Source organism: Chrysemys picta, chromosome 6 (assembly GCF_011386835.1).
Source record: "Chrysemys picta bellii isolate R12L10 chromosome 6, ASM1138683v2, whole genome shotgun sequence".
Lineage (NCBI taxonomy): Eukaryota > Metazoa > Chordata > Testudines > Emydidae > Chrysemys > Chrysemys picta.
This window is the reverse complement of record NC_088796.1, coordinates 31,541,077-31,559,500: the sequence shown is the minus strand read 5'-3', so window position 1 is coordinate 31,559,500 and position 18,424 is coordinate 31,541,077. Positions and strand designations below refer to the sequence as shown.

Here is an 18,424-nt window from a genome sequence, read left to right as displayed (position 1 = left end):
CACTCCTGCTGTCTCCCTTGTGTTTTCCTGAACTTCAATTTGTACAGGAATGGCTGGGCAGTAATTAACTTCCCCGTGAGACAGCTTGTTCCGTCTAATATACATTAAAAAAAAATCTTATCCAAATACAATATTGTGATGCAGTGCATCCAGAATAACTTGAGAATATTCTAACAGGTTTTTGTTGTCTCTGGCTATTTAAGACATTAAAAATATGTATCACATAACTCAGCCACATTCAGCTTACCCTCAGCATGGGGCCATTCTGAAACACATGTGGTTCGTCACAAACTACGCAGTATTCATTCAGCACTGGTATCCGCTGCTCAGCAAACTCAATAGTCTGAGAACAATGAAAGTGAGAACAATAACATCTGCTTAAAAATAATTAACAGACAGCTCCTGCTTCAAAGTGTTTCTAAAACAGATTAAGCATGACATCCTACCTGCACAAGAAAGCCATTGTCTCGTATTGGAATGCATTTTGCACCATAATTCGGCTGTAAGAAAAAAGGTCAAGCAACTTCAGTGCTAGAGCTAATTAGAAGAGATGCTGCAGGTTTCTTGTGGAAATAGTAAGAACATTTGTATTTTTTTTCTATGAAGGTCTGTGAATTAAACGATATTGGCATCTGGAAATATCTCTAGTTTGCATAGATTAGCCACAATAAATTCATCTGTTTCTTTACCTCTTGCCTAGAGAGTTTTTGCTTTATCTGTAAACACCCTAAAAACTCTAATATCAAAAAGAAGCATTGGTACTTTGACTCCATGTTAATGTACAAACCTCTAAGCAATTATTTTAAAAATGAATAGAATTCTTTATTTTTTGTGTGTGTATCCTGCTTCTCTACACATATATAATATGGACTATGTGTTTAGACTTGAATTACTAACATGCCTTTTAAAACAAAAAAAGTAGAAAATCTCTTTCCACTATACTTTTCATGAAACCTCTTCCTTGATCCTCATCTTAACAAGTATCTATGCTCAGACCTTCTTTCTGACACTTTATTTCAAAGTATTATCCCACATTACTTTGGAAGGTACCTTTGCTACGGTGGCCACTAAGATGTGGAACTCCCTCCCCTTGACATCTGTCTCAGACCATCTTTTTTACTTCAGTGGGAGATGGACCAAGCTGCTTATTTGTGGAACCTTTCTTTTCCCTTCCCTGCTGTTTCTTTTCCTGTACAGAACTCCAAGTATCTTGGCAGGTCTTTGGAAAGGAGCTAGGATTTTAATAAGTAAAGTGCCTAATTAAGTCCTGATGCCATTCCACTGAAGTCAATGGTGTTGCATCTGACTGCATATGGGCTGATTTCCCTCAATATTCATGTATTATGACAAAAATGTTATTTTTCTTAGCAGTTCTGATTTCCCCAAAGTCAGTGGGATTCTTTCTATTGACTTTAAGTGGGAGCTGATTCAGGCCCCTAAAGCAGAGACACCATCGTCGACGGTTCAGAGTGAAAAATGAATCCCAAACATAAGTGATAGTAGATAAAACTTTTCAGTTCACCTTTCATTAATTTTGGTTGTACAAGTTACAGAAACAACCAAGTAACATGCACATAGCAGCTTTATAAGTCACACTATATTATTGCCTTTAGATACAGCGAGAGTTGCTCATAGTTGACTTGTTAGGCTAATTTACCATGAGTAGGCTGAAACACTACTAATGTAATTTCATTACAGTTAGAATATTTAATAATATTTTAGACTTACATAGCACCATTCAACCAAGGATCTCAGAATTCTGTCGAGGTGGGGAAACTGAGGTACCATACTTATCAATGGTAAAGTTGTGACTAGAACCCAGGTCTCCTGACGCCAGCTCCCCACATCTAACATGTAAGACAACAAGCACTGCCTCCCAATGCCTTGAAACAGGAAAGCAAACTAGCTCTTACTTACTCTTAAACATCCTCCCGATTTTTAGTGATCAGTTACAGACGGAACTAACATTGAAGTGTATTTTCTATGTTTAGTAAAATGCATGTTAACCCTTTGGGTTGGGTTTCCCAACCCAAAACAAGAACAACTGTATGGGCATGTATGGGACTTTCCCCAGGTGGCCGCAAGGAGGAAAAATGGGCTTCAATCCCCTGCTCAACCTACCCATATCACTGTCTATGCACAGGCTATGGAGGAAGCAAACACCCATTGAATATTACTCTCCCCCTACACCAGTGTCTTCAAGGAGTGGGTACAGACTCAACTCCACTCCCTTCAATGTGCTCACCAGCATGAAGGGAGAAGGAACTTACTACTGGATGGGGCTATCAGCAGGTTATTTCCCCCATGGAGCAAGAGAGGAACCAGGGAAGGAACTATGTGACTGAGCTGCTCCTGTGTCACAGCAGCAGCATGCTGCCCCTTACTCAGGGGTAGACATAAAAGCTCGGTCTTAGCCTATGTGGTCCCAGTTAGTATGACAGATTTGTATGTGTGCCGGTATTTATTTAATATTGACCAGAAAGGTAACTTCCAATGTGTTTTATTTAATGTTAAATCCTTCTTGATGTATGAATTTATGTATGCCCTGGATATTAATCCATTTTAAAAAACAAGCAAGAGAAAAAACAAACAAACAGAAAGAATAATGAGTATTACGCACAGCAGCTTGCGAAGGTGATGAGGAAGATGGCGTTAAGATACCAATAAGCCCTGAGGTAAGAGAGAGCCTCCTGCCCTCTGCTATGGTGGGTTCTTTGAAAAACTCCATTTTGGATGACTTAGGGGCACTGGAGTAAGACTTGCTGAGTAACTTGTGATTCTTCAGTCCATCTAATTCTTCCATTCTAAGATTACTGGAATAAGACCTGCTTAAAAGTTTGTGAGGCTTCAGGGTGCTATTGTGCTCACATCGAGGATCCCCGGAACATGATCTGCTTAGGAGTTTTTGGGGCTTTAGAGTGATGCATTCTTCTTGCTTAACAGCTGCTGAGCAAGAACGATTCAACAGTTTGTGCGATTTAATAGCCATTGTCTGCTCAGCCCTAGGATCACTAGACAATGAACGGCCAAAAGTTCTGTGAGACTTTGTGGCACACACATCCTCAGACTTTACTGTGCTAGAACAAGTCCTTCTCAGCAGCTTGTGAGTTTTGGAGATGCCATCTTGTTCAGATTTCAGTTTTGATTTGTTTTTACCACAGCCAGGTGGAGGATAACTTGGCGACCTTAAAAATAAATAAGGGGAAAACCTAGTACAGGAACAATAAAAAACTCCATGAAATAATAAATACACAACTTTACATATAAATACACATATAATCAAGGTATTTTTTTTAAATATCTGTTTAACACAGAAGAAAGAGTGACATTTATGGATTATGCAAATTTGTAAACAGATTTCATTCCTAAAAGTATATAAGTAGTATGTATATCTGTGTATCTGACTAGCTATAGGCATAGGCCATGATTTAAAAAAAATAGGTGCCTAAATTTAGGCTACTAAGTTCATAATCAGGCCACTTACTTAGGCATCTATTTTTGAAAATCATGGCCATATTTTTCATATGGAGCAATAGACTTCTTCAATCAAAAGGGTAAATCTACTTTGCTTGCACAATTGTTATAGCATGGTTCTTTCAAGCCATGCTAATTTCTTGACACCACGAGCCAGAGGAGTTTTGCAAGCAGATCAATTGCAGGATATAATGGGTTCTTAGAATTTTAACTTCTGCAGAAGCTTGTATCCAGTCACTCACATTTATCTCAACCGAAACAATTCTTAAAAAAAAAAAAAAAAAAAAAAAAAACAAACCTCCCCCCGCCCAATAATCTGATTATTTTGTAGAAGACAGTTTGGCTTGATTCTCTTCTCACTTCAAGTGGTTTTACTTCGGTGTATTCCTGATCGGCAGCAGCGTAATGCAAGAGGGTAATCAGGCCTAATATATATATCAAGAAAACAAGGAATCAAGGTGCAGATGAAGCAACATTTATATGATCTGGACTATTTTTTCTAATATTTAAAATTGTTTACCTAGTACTAAGAGAGCTGGTATCAGGCAAAATTAAATCTTTCTGAATCATTTTTCCATCCTCATATCAAAGTGAAACCTTTTTGGTTTGCTCAAAAAGAAGAGAAATGGAATCAAAAGGGAAAACATCCCTTTAACAGGCTGGCAGTGTCTATCCATACTGTTAGCAAATGGTGATCCTGCTGGAAAATGTTCAGTGAATGTGCTGACTCACGCTTGTAAATGATTCATTACCATACATGGATATAAGGGAGATGGGAATGGTACTGTTAACAAAGAAAGGAGGCTTAGCATATGGGCTAAACAGTCTTTGGAGAGGAATCTTAGTTGCAGCTGAGTCTAGGGGAGAAGGATTGGGTTGGCTTTTGTATTCAATTTGTGAATAAAACCAAACCCCAGGAAGTGTAAGAGAGAGAGAGAGAGAGAGAGAGAGAGAGTGTGTGTGTGTTGACATGCTATAGCTTGTGTGAATGTTTGGTACAGAGTGTGAAAACCTCTGGCTCACAATTCCATCTTCCTCTTTTATTTCCTGTAAATATAAATACCCCTCGACGACTCTGTATGGATACAGTATCCAACCCATCGCCAATCTGGGTCTGTTGTACCACTCACTGTTACATGTGAAACTTAGAATACAAGAAATTCGTCAAGCACCAGAGATGCTCAAAGGATCACCCAAACCCGAAGAGGGGGTGATCAGCCAACTCCCCAAAAATAGAAAAAAGTGCTACATCAGGTGAATTACACTACTGAAAGACACAGAGGCACTTAAGTGCATGAATAACTTTACTCATGGTAGTATGAACTCAATGGGATTCAAAAGGACTATTCACATGAGGAAAGTTATTCATGTATATAAGTACCTCCAGGATTGGGCCTTTCAAGGCCTGGTGACTGATTTTCAGAGGTGCTGAGCATGCATGCTTCCAAATGAAATCAATAGGAGGTGTCACTGCACAGCACCTCTGAAAATCAGGCCCTACTCCTTGAGATATCAGAAACATTTTTTTCTGAAAGTGAAGAAAAATACAATTATGGAAAGCAAACTTGGACAGCAATAAAACTAGCAGGATAATATGGCTAAGGCTACGTTTATGTCACGGAGGTCATGGAAGTCATGGAATCCGACTTCTAAGACCTCCGACATTCTCTGCTTCAGACCTAGGGACTGCCGGACTCAGCCAGTGGGGACCTGACATGGTTCCAGCGTCAGGCGACAGTAGTGACAGGGGGCGCCCTGCAAAGTTCCAGCAACAGGTGACAGACTCCTGAGGGGAGCCCTCCATAGGGTTCCAGCGATAGGCGACAGGTGTGTGTGTGTGTGTGTGTGTGTGTGTGTGTGTGTGTGTGTGTGTGTGTGTGTGTGTGTGTGTGTGAGGGAGGAGTAATGACTCGGGTGAGCGGCTGGGATGTCACGTTTTCTCTTTGGCAAATATGCTCACCCTGCAGCTCCCAGCTGCTGTGGGAGGAGGGGGAACCCCACAGCTCCCAGCCATCACGGTGGTAGGGGAAAACCATGAAGCTGCAGCAGCAAAAGTCACAGACAGGTCATGTCTTCCGTGAATTTGTATGGTTTATTGCCTCTGACATGTCCGTGACTTTTACTAAAAATAACCATGACAAAATTTTAGCCTTAACTATGGCTAATAAAATAACAGTCTGCCTACTAAACTAATAATAGCGCACACAGCCAAGTTTAACAGTATAAAATGAGTGATTTCCAGTTCTAGATGAGTCAGGGTCTTTTAGAGGGTAGGACATGAAAACGCTCCCCCCCGGAATAATCTTGGAAACTGCTGTAGTTCCTAGTTAGTTCTTGAAATCATACAAGGTGAGGGCACAAGACCCAAGAGGTAAGATATAAACAGAATACTTCTCTTTGGAGAAAAGTCAACATTTCTGCTAAACTGCTAAATCTTGTTAAGTATGCTGAAGAATCTGAACAGCATGTGATAATAAAAATATTTCGCCTGGTATTACCTGCGCAATGTAGAAAAGATGTGCAGAGGGGATTTCACCTTTTTCTCAGACACTTTCTTATTGTGCGTACAATTTGATTTTTCTTTGCTATTCTTCCACTGCTGTGTAACAAACGTCTGCATTATTCTGTAAAGGAGGAAAAGACAATCAAAGCCAAGTCACAGTAATTGTAAAGCTAACACCTGTACATTCATCATTTAAAGCCATGTAGTGGCCTCATTCTAAATGAAGAACTTGAGAGTCACATGGGTGGATTGAGGCCAGTACTTGGCTCTTTAAAAATGACACTGTTTTTGATATAAGCTATATAAGTATACATCATATACACATCAAAGATGAAAGATGTGAAAGTATCTTTGTCACAGAGATGCAGAAACAGTGAGAATGTTTAGGTTTGAGATGCATGGGTGGTACTGTTAAAATAGATGGTAGTGTTGACTTAACTGGCTATTTCATTGATTTTCAAAAGATGAAGATCTTCTTGCCCTCAAAAGTGATGAGGGACCATGAGACCTGTGGCTATTCAAAATTTTTGACTTAACTGCATAGTTATGTAGATGTACAATCACAGATCTCTCCCCTCTGCCTGACAAAATGTATCACACAAAAATGCATTGTGTATGCCTCTTGTAAAGGCTATCTAATGTACAACTCACGGGTACTATAAGGAATTAAATGTAATATTAGAAACTGATTACTTTTTTCTCAATTTCAAATTACTGCACAGATTTTTAATAATGTTAATTAATCTGCAAGGTTATTAAAACACTGTGCTGATTATTTCTGATTGTTTCTTTAAACCTACCAGCAAAAGATTTCTTTATGGAACCAAACTGCCTTTTTTTTCTTTTTTTAAAGGTGTAGATGTTTAGGATACATCTACACAGCAAAAAAATCCCCACAGCAGTGACTCTAAGAGACCAGGTCAACTGACTTGTGCTTGTGCTTCAGGACTAAAAATAACTGTGTAGATGTTGGGGGTCAGAGCCCTAGGCTCTGAAACCTGGCAAGAGCGGGTTGTGTCCAGCCCAGGGCTCCAGCCTGAGCCTGAATGTCTACACTGCTATTTTTAGCCCTGCAGTGCAAGCACTGCGAGCTAAGTCAATTGACCTGGGCTATGAGCCTGCAGAGTTGTTTTTGCTGTGTAGACGTACTCTTAAACTTACATTCTTGTCATTTTATTAATAGTAATTATTCATATTAATTATTAATTAATATTAATAATGAGAATTTGCAAAAAGATGAATCGTCAGAATTTTAACTAAACTGAACTAAGTCTTGAACTGGCTACATGAAACTGCTCAATCTTTTCATCTACTGTGCCTTACTGGCCTCAGAAAATAAGTGCCCAAGTGGTTATTAGTTTTTGTGGTAGAACCTCAAAGTCACCCCTCACAGATTGGAGCCCCATTGTGCTAGGCATTGTACATAACAGGTTGCCTGCCTCATAGAGCTTAAAATCTAAGTTGTCATATGAAATAAAACATGGTCTAGATAGTACTTAGTCCTGCCATGAGTGCAGGGGACTACACTAGATCAGTGGTTCTCAAAGCCGGTCCGCCGCTTGTTCAGGGAAAGCCTGTGGCAGGCTGGGCCGGATTGTTTACCTGCCACATCCGCAGGTTCGGCCGATTGCAGCTCCCACTGGCCGTGGTTCGCCGCTCCAGGCCAATGGGGGCTGCAAGAAGCGGCGCGGGACGGGGGACGTGCTGGCTGCCCTTCCCGCAGCCCCCATTGGCCTGGAGCGGCGAACCGCGGCCAGTGGGAGCCGCGATCAGCCGAACCTGCAGACGTGGCAGGTAAACAAACCGGCCTGGCCTGCCAGGGGCTTTCCCTGAACAAGCGGCAGACTGGCTTTGAGAACCACTGCACTAGATGACCTTCCGAGATCCCTTCCAGTCTAGTGATTCTGATTCTCAGCTGATTTCACACACTTTAGACAGTACAGTTTACAAAACTGCAGTAAATGGCAAGGGGAACATTTACAGGGATTACCTGTTATTTGTCAGCACTGTCAAAACAATTTGAAAGGAGGAGGTGGACTTTTTAACTGAAAAAGCAGTCAGGAGCCATTTGGCCCAAAGAGAACTACAACCCATCTGTTAAATGTGTCTTGACCCAATGCAAGAGCTAACATAGGATGATTGTAACAATAATGCATTAAGCAAGATCGTATTAAATTTCTTCCAGAACTTACTTTTTCAGCTGATGTCCCAACCCAAATCTTTCCTTAGTAGAGATCTGAAATACATCCACGGTGGGTACTGCAGAAAATGTAATATTGGTGATATGTGTAAATAGGAATTGCCATGCTAGAACAGGCTATCACAGAGACCTACTTATTCTATTAGTGGATTGATATTTACAGGCAATATTCTGTGCTAATTTATACTTGGGAAAAACCATGGAAACAATGGTGAGGGCGGTACTCTTGCCTGAGCCAGTATGGAACTTGAACACGTGAGCAAGAACCAGCCAGCCAAGCACCTGAGTACCACTTCAGAGTATTGGCCCACCCTGTTTAGCAACCCAACTCCAGCCCTGGCCATCTCATTTCCAAGTAAACGGTTCTAGTCTTTTAAATCTCTTTTTGCAGGGAGCATTACTCTCCCTCACCTTCAAAAGATTTACTGATTTACTTACTCATTTAATCTCTTTTTGGTGGGGAAGTGGAGATTCCATTACTTGCCTATCTTTATTTACTGTTCACTATTCTTTAAAAGCCCTTTGAGACTTTGGACCAAATTCTGCCCTCAATTACACCATGTAAATGCAAAGCAACCTCACTGAAATCAACAATATTCCCCTGTTTTCACACCAGACTGACTGAGGGTAGAATTAGGCTCTTCCCCAAAGAGGACTTGCCATAGATCCTTTAGTATCTCATCAGCACCACACCATATTTTCTGGATCAAAGTGTTTTCTCTCTGAGAGGCCTTCCTACCCAATGCTCATTCCAGAACTTTTTAAAAGTATAGGAGATCTGGAATATTTTTGTTGCAGAAGGTAATTCTGCTCGGAAAAAAGAATATTTTCTGTATGAAATTTTAATTTATTCAAGTTCCCCTGAACTATTATAGGTGTTATTATTCTACTATTATAGAATTAGCCCAATCTGTAAGCATGCAGAGACAGTCAAACTCTACTCAGACATTTATCTGTTCCCTGTCTCTATCTCTTAGAATGTAAAGAAAACCTACCAATTTCATTTATCTGTAGGGTTTATTTTTTGAAGGCATTTCAGTAAAAGATCCAGAGAGCTTGTCATCTGAATGCATCATGTATGAATCCCAATACCCAATGACTGTTCTGATCTTTCATCAAGGAAGCTCAGACGTTGTCATTTATGTGATAGGATACAGACTTCATACCATTCCCACCATCAATACGCCCATATTTATTGGCTCAGATAATTGAAAACATAAGACATGGAGGCTGGACACAAGCTTCCAGTTCTAGTATTACCAAAATCCTTTTGTAACATTTACTAGATTGAAATGGCAGATGGCACCAAGCACTTATTGAAGAAATCTCAATTCTTTGAGGCAGGATAACAACCAGCATATATTACAAGCATTGATATCGTCCAAACAAATGCATTTCATTATTGTAAGAAAAGAAAAGAACTTTAATGATTACACTGAAAAAAAGAGATCCTAAAGATCTGGCTTAATATTTGAAGTTAACTTTTATCAGAATGAAATTGTGATTTTTAAGCATATGTTATTCTGATCATTATTATTTTTTTAAAGGCAATAAAAATGCCAGTTCTAATCTGAAATGCCACTGTTTGCCAGGTGCTCTTTAGAATGATTGTTTCATTTGCAAATAATTCAAAACATATCTTCCGTCTCCCTCAAATTTCCCTTCTTTCAAAGAAACATCTGTTGATTTTTTTTATCCTTTTGTTCAGTGCTATTATTTAAATGCTGTTTAATCTTTCTGAGACAAACTGTGGTTGGATTTTCAAATGGGATGGATAATGTGATTAGCAGTAACAATGTATTTAGATTTATAAATTCTAAAGTGTAACTAAATCTCATATTTCAGAGCATAAGATGATTGCCTGATTGCCTGAAGGGTTTAGGAGCCCTTTTCCACACAATTAGCATGGGATGTGCTGCATTTCAGAATGTGCCATGGTGCATTTCACTTCCTTTTAAACATCAGGTAATGGACACTGCCAGAAGGAGGATACCAGACCAGATGGCAGTGGAGCTGGAACAATTTGTATAGTGGGGGTGCTCTGCAGCAGCACCCCCAGCACTCCTAGTTCCAGCACCTATGCCTGATGGACCAGTGATATCATTTAGTATGGAAAATCCATTGCTCCCATTCCTAATATTGTTTCAAGTACTCATCATAGTACAGATAAATGAATTCTTGAAAAATATCTATTTCTGTCCAGAAACTATACTCTAATTAATGGGTTTTGTTTTGCATTTTTAAATATATATACAGTGTATATTCACCTTAAACAGTTAAAGTTGGCAAAATTATATGCAAGTGAAAACAGGATCTTATAATGGCATGTGTTGGGCAACCTTGCAAATATACATATATTTATTTATTCCATATATTTCCGAAACAGGAACCTAGAGGTATCTTATCAATATAAAAAATTCCATACTACTCATAAAAAATGGAAAAAAAGAACATTGGTAGTAATCTGGCTAGGTACTAAATAAGAACAGAAATTTCAAAATACTTGTATTCTGTATAACACATCTGAAAAAGCAGCCAGCCATATTTTGCCTCCCTTTGAACATATAGTACATCTGTTTCTTCCATCAGTGAATGGCAGACACACAAGGAAAGATATACATACCATAAGGTAATAACAAGTTATTACTCAGAATAGTGTTTCATGGGGAAAGGTTGAGGAGAGAGAGAGTTCCTTCATATATTGATATGTGAGATTGAGCTCATTGTTCTTTTTTACTGAAAATCACTGGCAGAAACAGCAACTGCACTATACTCATAAGATCAATAATGGCAAAGCACCTGTCTCTCGCCCTGATCCTGCAATTGACTGCATACAGGCTCAAGGGTGCTTCTGCACAAAGTTAGCTGCAGGATTGGGGCCTATAATTCCTGTTTTAACCTTGTCACGAGTGCAAAAGTTTTATTGTCGCTTATGGTCTTGCTAGAACATAACCAGCTGGATAAGGATTTGCAAAGTTCACCCTCTGTTGCTGAGTGTGTTAGAATTTTGATTTCATATTGGAGTTGGCTAACACAATAATAAATGTTAACATAAAGTTACAATAGCTATTTGCAATAAATAAACACATGAACATTTATAAAAAATATATATTCAAATAGTAAGATGTGGTGAAACAAGACACTAAGCCAAGCATAAATAAGGTACTGATATAATGAACAGATCAGCTTGCAGAAAGCAGTTGCAGACAATGGAGTCCCTAAGAAATGGCTTACTAGGGTATTTTTCCCAGACAAATCATGACCGGAAAAATATCTTCATTGTTCAGGGGCAGAATTCTCCCACAGACATAGATCTGAACTGAGAGCCAGGATTGGAAGCCTCAGTGGGTGTGAATAGCAGTTCACATGAAAATGTTGTACTGTAACTCCTCCATGTGGATGCTATGGGCATGAACATGAAGGTCCGAGTCCGCACTAATGTAGTCCTCTTTGAAGAGGTGCAAACCCAAGACTTTTACATTCACATCCGCAGTGTCCACACAGGGGAGTTATAGCACAGCACTTCGGTGTGTACTGCTGTCAACACCCTTTTAGTCCAAACCGCGGGGCAGTGTAGACATGCCCTTAGTATTGATCGTGCAAACACTTATGCAGAGGCTTAACTTGAAGTCAATAGGACCACTCACGATAGTAAAGTTAAACATGTGCAGATATATTTTCAGGATTGGGGCTTTAGCAATGAACATGTATATCTGCTACCCTATACATGGCTCACAACTAAGACATTGTACACAGCACAGGAAAAATGCAAATGTGACTAACCTGGACCATTTAAGTACTGTGTAAGTGAACAGTGCAATCGCACTATTATAGGCTCTGTGCGGATTACATCCCAAGCCACAGCAATCTCTTCCTGATTCCAGAGAAAAAGAAAAACAACAAAAATCATTAGCCATCATCAGGAACTGTTTATGTTTTGTCAGTCAACCCTTGTGCTGGTGAAGAAATATTCAATGGAATGTACTCATCTAAGCTATTATTTTCATCTGTTTGCCCACTCCTGGGCTCTGCTCCATCAACTAGGAGATACTAGCTCAAGAGGAGAGCAAAAAGAGTGAACAGGGTGGGAAATACAACTGGTCCCACAGTAGAGGGCTAGAAGAAACCGGATGGCATATTCCCCCTTGCCTTGAGACTAAAGAAATCCTATCACAGGAGAGTCAGGTATTCATGAGGGTTCAGGGGCAAACAGAACCATCCTGTGTACCACGTTTACCTGGGGAAATTATATCAATACAGATGCTAATGCTGTTCCTAGAATCATTAACTTTCACCCTTGTAAAGGGAGTTTATTGCACAGATGTGATGGCAAAGTGAGAAAATAAGGAAAAGAAAAAGAGAAGGTTACTCACCTTGTGCAGTAACTGAGGTTCTTCGAGATGTGTGTCCGTGTGGGTGCTCCACTTCAGGTGTTGGTGCGTCCCAGCACCATTGATCGGAGATTTATGGTAGCAGTGTCCACACAGGTTGCGCATGCACAGTAGGCATCTCGCAGTGCTGTTGGTGCCATGTCTAGCACATGCACAACCCAAGCCCTCCAGTTCCTTCTCTACCGCAGAGTCCTAATGGCGAACTCCGAAGTAGAGGGGAGGAAGGTGGGTAGTGGAGCACCTACAGAGACACATATCTCGAAAAATCTCAGTTACTGTACCAGGTGAGTAATCTTCTCTTCTTCTTCGAGTGCTGTCCCTGTGGGTGCTCCACTTCAGGTGACTGTAGAGAAGTATCCCTCAGGCAGGAGGGATACTTTGGGTTCATTTGCATCGTGGGGGTAAGTACGGTTGGAGCCAACTATGGTGTCAGCCCTAGAGTCTTGAGTGATAGCACAGTGCTCAGTAAATGTGTGGACAGAGGCCCAAGTGGCTGCCCTACAAATCTCTAATAACAGAACATTGTTTAGGAATGCTATAGAGGATCGTGTGGAATGTGCTGTGATGTGTGTAGGAGGGTCTGCTTTTCAAATATGATAGCAATGTTGAATGCATGTGGAGATCCATTTAGACAATCTCTGAGTGGATATCGCGCAGCCTTTTGAAAGTTCAGTAGTAGGAACGAAAAGTCTAGGAGATTTCCGGAAAGGTTTGGTCCTTTCCAGGTAAAACTCTAACACCCGCCTGATGTCCAATGTATGCAAGATGGTCTCTGTTGGAGTCTCATGAGGCTTAGAATAGAATGTAGGAAGAATTGGTTGGTTCATATGAAAGGATGATATTACCTTTGGTAGAAATTTTAGGTGCAGGCATAACGTGACTTTGTCTTTGAAGAATATTGTGTAGGGAGGATCGGCAATGAGAGCCCCTATCTCACTCACCCATCTGGTGGAAGTAATAGCAACCAAAAAGGCCACTTTCATGAATAAATGTAGTAGGGAACAGGTGGCTAGGGATTCAAATGGCGTTCTGGTGAGGCATTTCAATATCAGATTGAGGTCCCAGGCCGGAATAGGTTGACGAACCTCTGGGTAAATGTTCTGGAGACCCACAAGGAAGGTTTAGTAATGGGGTGCATGAAGATCTATGTCCCATCAATTTCATGATGGAATGCTGTTATGCTCATGAAGTGGACTTTGATCGAGCTCACTGCTAAATCCGAGCATTTCAGCACCAGTAGGTATTCCAGCACTAATGGTAGAGGCGTTGTGGAGGCTGTTACGTGTTTTTCTTGACACCAGGAGGAAAATCTCTTCCATTTTTGAAGGTAAGTATTACACCTGGTCACTTTCCTGCTGTTTAGTAATACGTGTTTGACTTGTTCCGAGCAGGCTAGTTCGCCACAGTGGACCCATGCAGGAGCCATGCTTGAAGATGGCGTTTCTCCAGATTGGGGTGAAGAGTGTGACCATTGTTCTGAGACAGCAGGTCTGGATGGCAAGGGAGAGCTTGAGGGGCGCATATCGCCATATGCATCAGGTAAGGGTACCAGGCTTGCCTGGGCTATGTTGGGACTATGAGGATGACCTTGGCCTTGTCTAGGCGTATCTTGCGTATCACGTGTGATATCATGGGAATTGGTGGGAATGCTTACATGAATTGTGCATCTCATGTGATGAGGAAGGTGTCCCCCAGTGATCGTGGTCACATTCCCGCTCTCGAGCGGAACATTGTGCATTTGCGGTTTGTCGGGGATGCAAACAGGTCGATGACTGGAGTGCTCCACTGGCAGAATATGGATAGCAGGACTCCCTCGTTCATTTCCCATTTGTGGTCTTGAGAGAAGTAGGGTAGCAGGGAAGAAAGGAGGCTGAAATGTTTATGTTGCGGTGTATGCACCAGTTCCACACTTTCATGGCTTCGGTGCATAGTGAGTGAGCTCGAGCGCCCCCTTGGAGATTGATGTAAAACATGCAAGCAATGTTGTCGGTCATTACACAAATTGATTTGTTCTTTATGTGAGGTAGGAACAGTTTGTAGGCATTGTGGACTGCGCATAGCTCTAGTAGATTGATGTGTAGCTGAATCTATGCAAGAGACCATTTTTCTTGAACTGTATGCTGGGAGTCCCAGACTATCAGCGAGATGTCTGTCGTGATTACTACTGATGGGGGTTCCTGTTGGAATGGGATGCCCATGATACATTTTCTGGTCTTGTCCACCAGTGTAGAGAGTCCAGGACACAGGGTGGTACTGTAAGTCGTTTGTGCAGGCTGTGCTTGCTGGTTATGTATACCGAGCTCAACCAGCCCTGTAGGCAGCACATATGTAGTCTTGTGTGTCGTACCATGAACATTGTGGCTGCCTTGTGTCCTGGCAGCTGTAGGACAGTCAAGCCAGTGTTTGGGGGCTGACTCTTACCTCTGTGATAAGGTTTGTCAGCGCTGTGAATCTGTTCAGGGGCAGGAATGCCTTGGCTTGTATGGCATCGAGATGTGCCCCGATGAAGTCCAGCTGCTGGACGGGGACTAGAATGGATTTTCGTTTATTTATCTGTAGCTCTAGATCCCTGAACAGACGTGTGATCATCGTCTGGACTGCGTCCTGTGCTTCTTGTTGAGTTGGACCTTTGAGAAGGAAATCTTGGAGGTCAAGGGCTGAAAACCAGTCCCCCCTTTGCAGCGCTAGAAGTATCGCGCCCAGTGTGACCATCTTGAACTTTTGAGTGTGTATGAACTTGTTGAGGTTCCTAAGATCCAAGATTGGTCTCCATCACCCGTTCTTCTTCTGGGTCAGGAAGTAGTGGGAATAGACCCCCTTTCCCTTGTATTGCAAAGGTACTCGTTCCATGGTACTTAGTTGTAGAAAATGATCGGCTTCTTGTCATAACAGGTGCTCGTGAGAAAGGTCCCTGAAGAGGGATAGGGAGGAGAGTAGGGTAGGTGGTCGGTAGGTAAAGGGGATGGTATATCCCGATCATACGATCTCTAAAACCCATTGGTCTGTGGTTATTGATGCCCAGATGTGGTAGAATGGGCAAAGGCGGTGACAAAAACATGGGGACGAATTGGGTGTAAGCACTGCCTGGTGAGGGAGGTCGTCCAGACCCTCAACCAAAACTTCAAAATTGTGGTTTGGGCAGAGCCAATTGAGAAGTTGATGGTTAAGACTGAGGTGCTGTCTGTCGCTGCGAACATTGATGCTGTCTTTGGTTCTCGTATAGGCGTTGCTGCTGTCAGTTAGAGGAGGAGACTCTGGGCCTCTGATAAGATTGCACCTCCTTCTCTTTGCAGATGGTGTGTAGATCCCCAGAGTGAGCAGAATGGCTCGGGAATCTTTCATCGAATGGAGCACCTTGTCCATCTTGATCGAGAACAATTTCTCTCGGTCAAAAGGTAAGTCCTCGACCTTGGTTTGGAGTTCTTTAGGAATGCCTCAGAATTGCAACCAGGACACCTGGCACATCACTACGGCCGTGGTTCTAGCTGCTGTATCTGTGATGTCCAAAGACTCCTGGAGGGCTGTTTCCACAACGAGTTGACCTTTGTTTAGAATGGCCTTGAATTGTGCTTGTTTCTCAATATCCTATAGTTATCATAATCATATTTTGCTAATATAGCAGAATAATTGGCGACTCTGAATTGTAATGTCGCCGAGGAGTAAACTTTTGTCCAAAGAGCATGTGTTGGCAACGGTGGTAGCGACCTGGCAGAAGACTGCCTATGTTTCTGCGGTGCTTTCTGCGGAGATGTCTGTGCCCTCCTCCTTGGTCTGTTAGAGGAAGGCATGTCTCCTGTCCCTGAAGGGAAGGGTGCCCGGATAGGAGGCCGGTGGTCCATCTCTGGTTGGAGAGATTTCTCCATCAAGAGCATTTTGAGGCGGAGATCCCGGTCGCGCTGGGCTCTCATCTTCAGGTTACTACAGTGGGTGCATTTTTGTGGGCTATGCACCTCACCGAGACATCAGACACACAAGGAGTGCCCATCAGAAACGGGCATTGGTTTGCAGCAGGAGCCGCATTATTGAAAGCCTGGGAGCCAGCATCTTGAACAGTTAACCGACCCCGCTGTGGGGAAACTACAGGGAGGGTAAAACCGGAAGCAGTAAAAAAAACAAATTTCTAAAAAACTAACACTAACACTAAATACAACTTTATAACTGCCTAACTATCTAAACTATTATTTCTAAAGGTATGGGAAGAGTGAACACTGCCCCAGAGCTCTGTCTTCAGCCGAGGATGGTTGAGAAGGAACTGGAGGGCTCGGGCCGTACGCGCACTGGACCCGACATCAATGGCACTGCAAGATATCTACCAGGCATGCATGACCCGCGTGGACATTGCTACCATAAATCTCTGATCGATGGCGCCACGGCACACTGACACCTGAAGTGGAGTACCCACAGGGATCGCACTCGAAGAACTACGTTTCCAGGGAGAAGGGGAGGCTGGGCAGCACTGTTATCTACGTCCTTTGCCACTCAAACCTTTCCCTAGAAGGGAGCACTGGTGGCAAACTATGCAAGGTGAAACTCATCCTAGGTTGTCTCCCCTCTGGGAGCATATGATGTGGTTCCATATAGCTAAGGCCCTATGGCAGCAAAAAAAGCAATGTACTGCCTTTGCCTCAGTTCATAAATTCATATGTTCCAAAGCCAGAAGGGACCATTGTGATCATGTAGATTGCCCTCTTGTTTATTCCCAAGGCAATTCTAAATGAATGTAACAAATAAATAGCTAAAAATATGTTAGTAATGAGTTTGCAGATTGACAAGAAAATGTTTCCAATGAGAACTCAGTAGCAATCAATAATGTGACAGGAGCTTGTAAAGATCAAGAATCCAAAGAGGGGAAATCTCTGACAGAATCTCATATAGGACAGAATTAAATGGGTATTAATGTTCATTATATAATTATATGATTAGATTACTTACATCAAGAAAGCTAACATCAATATGCAGATCAATGTCTACATCATCAATGGCTCCATATTCCCTGAAAGGAAAGAATTATATTACTTTTCAGCTACTGTTCAGCCCAAAAGCATCTATAAGAGGAGAGATCTTAATAAGAATAAAAGCAGTAATGGATATTAAAGTTCATATTTAACTGGGTGAGGCCAACATTTCCATAATGGGTGACTTTTTGCTGTATTGAAAGGGATCAACTAACAGCCTCTGCAAATAATACTCCAAGCCTTCAATAACACAGATAATCACATTTGAGGAACTGCATATCTCAAGGGAATTGTAATGGGATACTCTGTAATGGACAACACTGGGTAAATGACAGCTATTTACCTCTAGGTTCACATTTGGTTTGTAGTGACCAAAAGCCATTAACAACTGATGGCCGCAATGAAATGACAGCCTTTGTGTAATGAAGTGTTTGAATCCATTCCAGTTCTCAGTGAACAAGGTATCCACTCTGCTACAAACCGCATCACAACTGATAGACTGAACAGGAACAGAAACTGAACCATCATTCACTCTTAAATGCTTGGGTTTGTTCCCCATACAATAGATAAGCTTCACCTATGGAAACAGGCAAGGATCTTTGTATAAGGCTCCTAGTAATGGAAAGTCTGCTGTGAGTTACATAAAGCATCTACTACCTCACCAGTCCTGGGAGGCTTACAGGTGTCTAGTTCATCTCAGAAAGTGTGCAATGCGGGCTGGACAGCCAGGAGAGCAGGCTAATTAATTTCCTCCCTTTAATAGCTGCCACTGAGAGAGCTTCTTTGGATACATCAATGGAGGTTAAAGCTCCCCTTGATGAAGGAAACCTTCAATATTATAACCACTTGTCCTTCCTGGGGTGAATCCCCCTATAACACTGCAGGCCAGGCTGATGCAGGG

General features: G+C 41.8%; 1 protein-coding gene across 2 annotated transcripts in view; it reads right to left on the bottom strand.

Annotated features, from left to right (window-relative positions):
* The window catches only part of PARP8 (poly(ADP-ribose) polymerase family member 8), a 166,062-nt gene that overhangs the window by 46,026 nt on the left and 101,612 nt on the right, over nucleotides 1-18,424 (bottom strand). The window contains exons 8-14 of one of the 2 annotated variants that reach the window (XM_005282179.5): nucleotides 17,501-17,561; nucleotides 11,961-12,051; nucleotides 8,170-8,236; nucleotides 5,973-6,098; nucleotides 2,621-3,185; nucleotides 447-500; nucleotides 248-343 (exon numbers count right to left, since the gene is read on the bottom strand). In XM_005282179.5, the coding sequence (XP_005282236.1) occupies nucleotides 248-343; nucleotides 447-500; nucleotides 2,621-3,185; nucleotides 5,973-6,098; nucleotides 8,170-8,236; nucleotides 11,961-12,051; nucleotides 17,501-17,561 (1,060 nt within the window). Of the gene's footprint in view, nucleotides 1-247; nucleotides 344-446; nucleotides 501-2,620; nucleotides 3,210-5,972; nucleotides 6,099-8,169; nucleotides 8,237-11,960; nucleotides 12,052-17,500; nucleotides 17,562-18,424 lie in introns of both variants that reach the window. The other variant, XM_024105632.3, reaches the window with a different exon arrangement.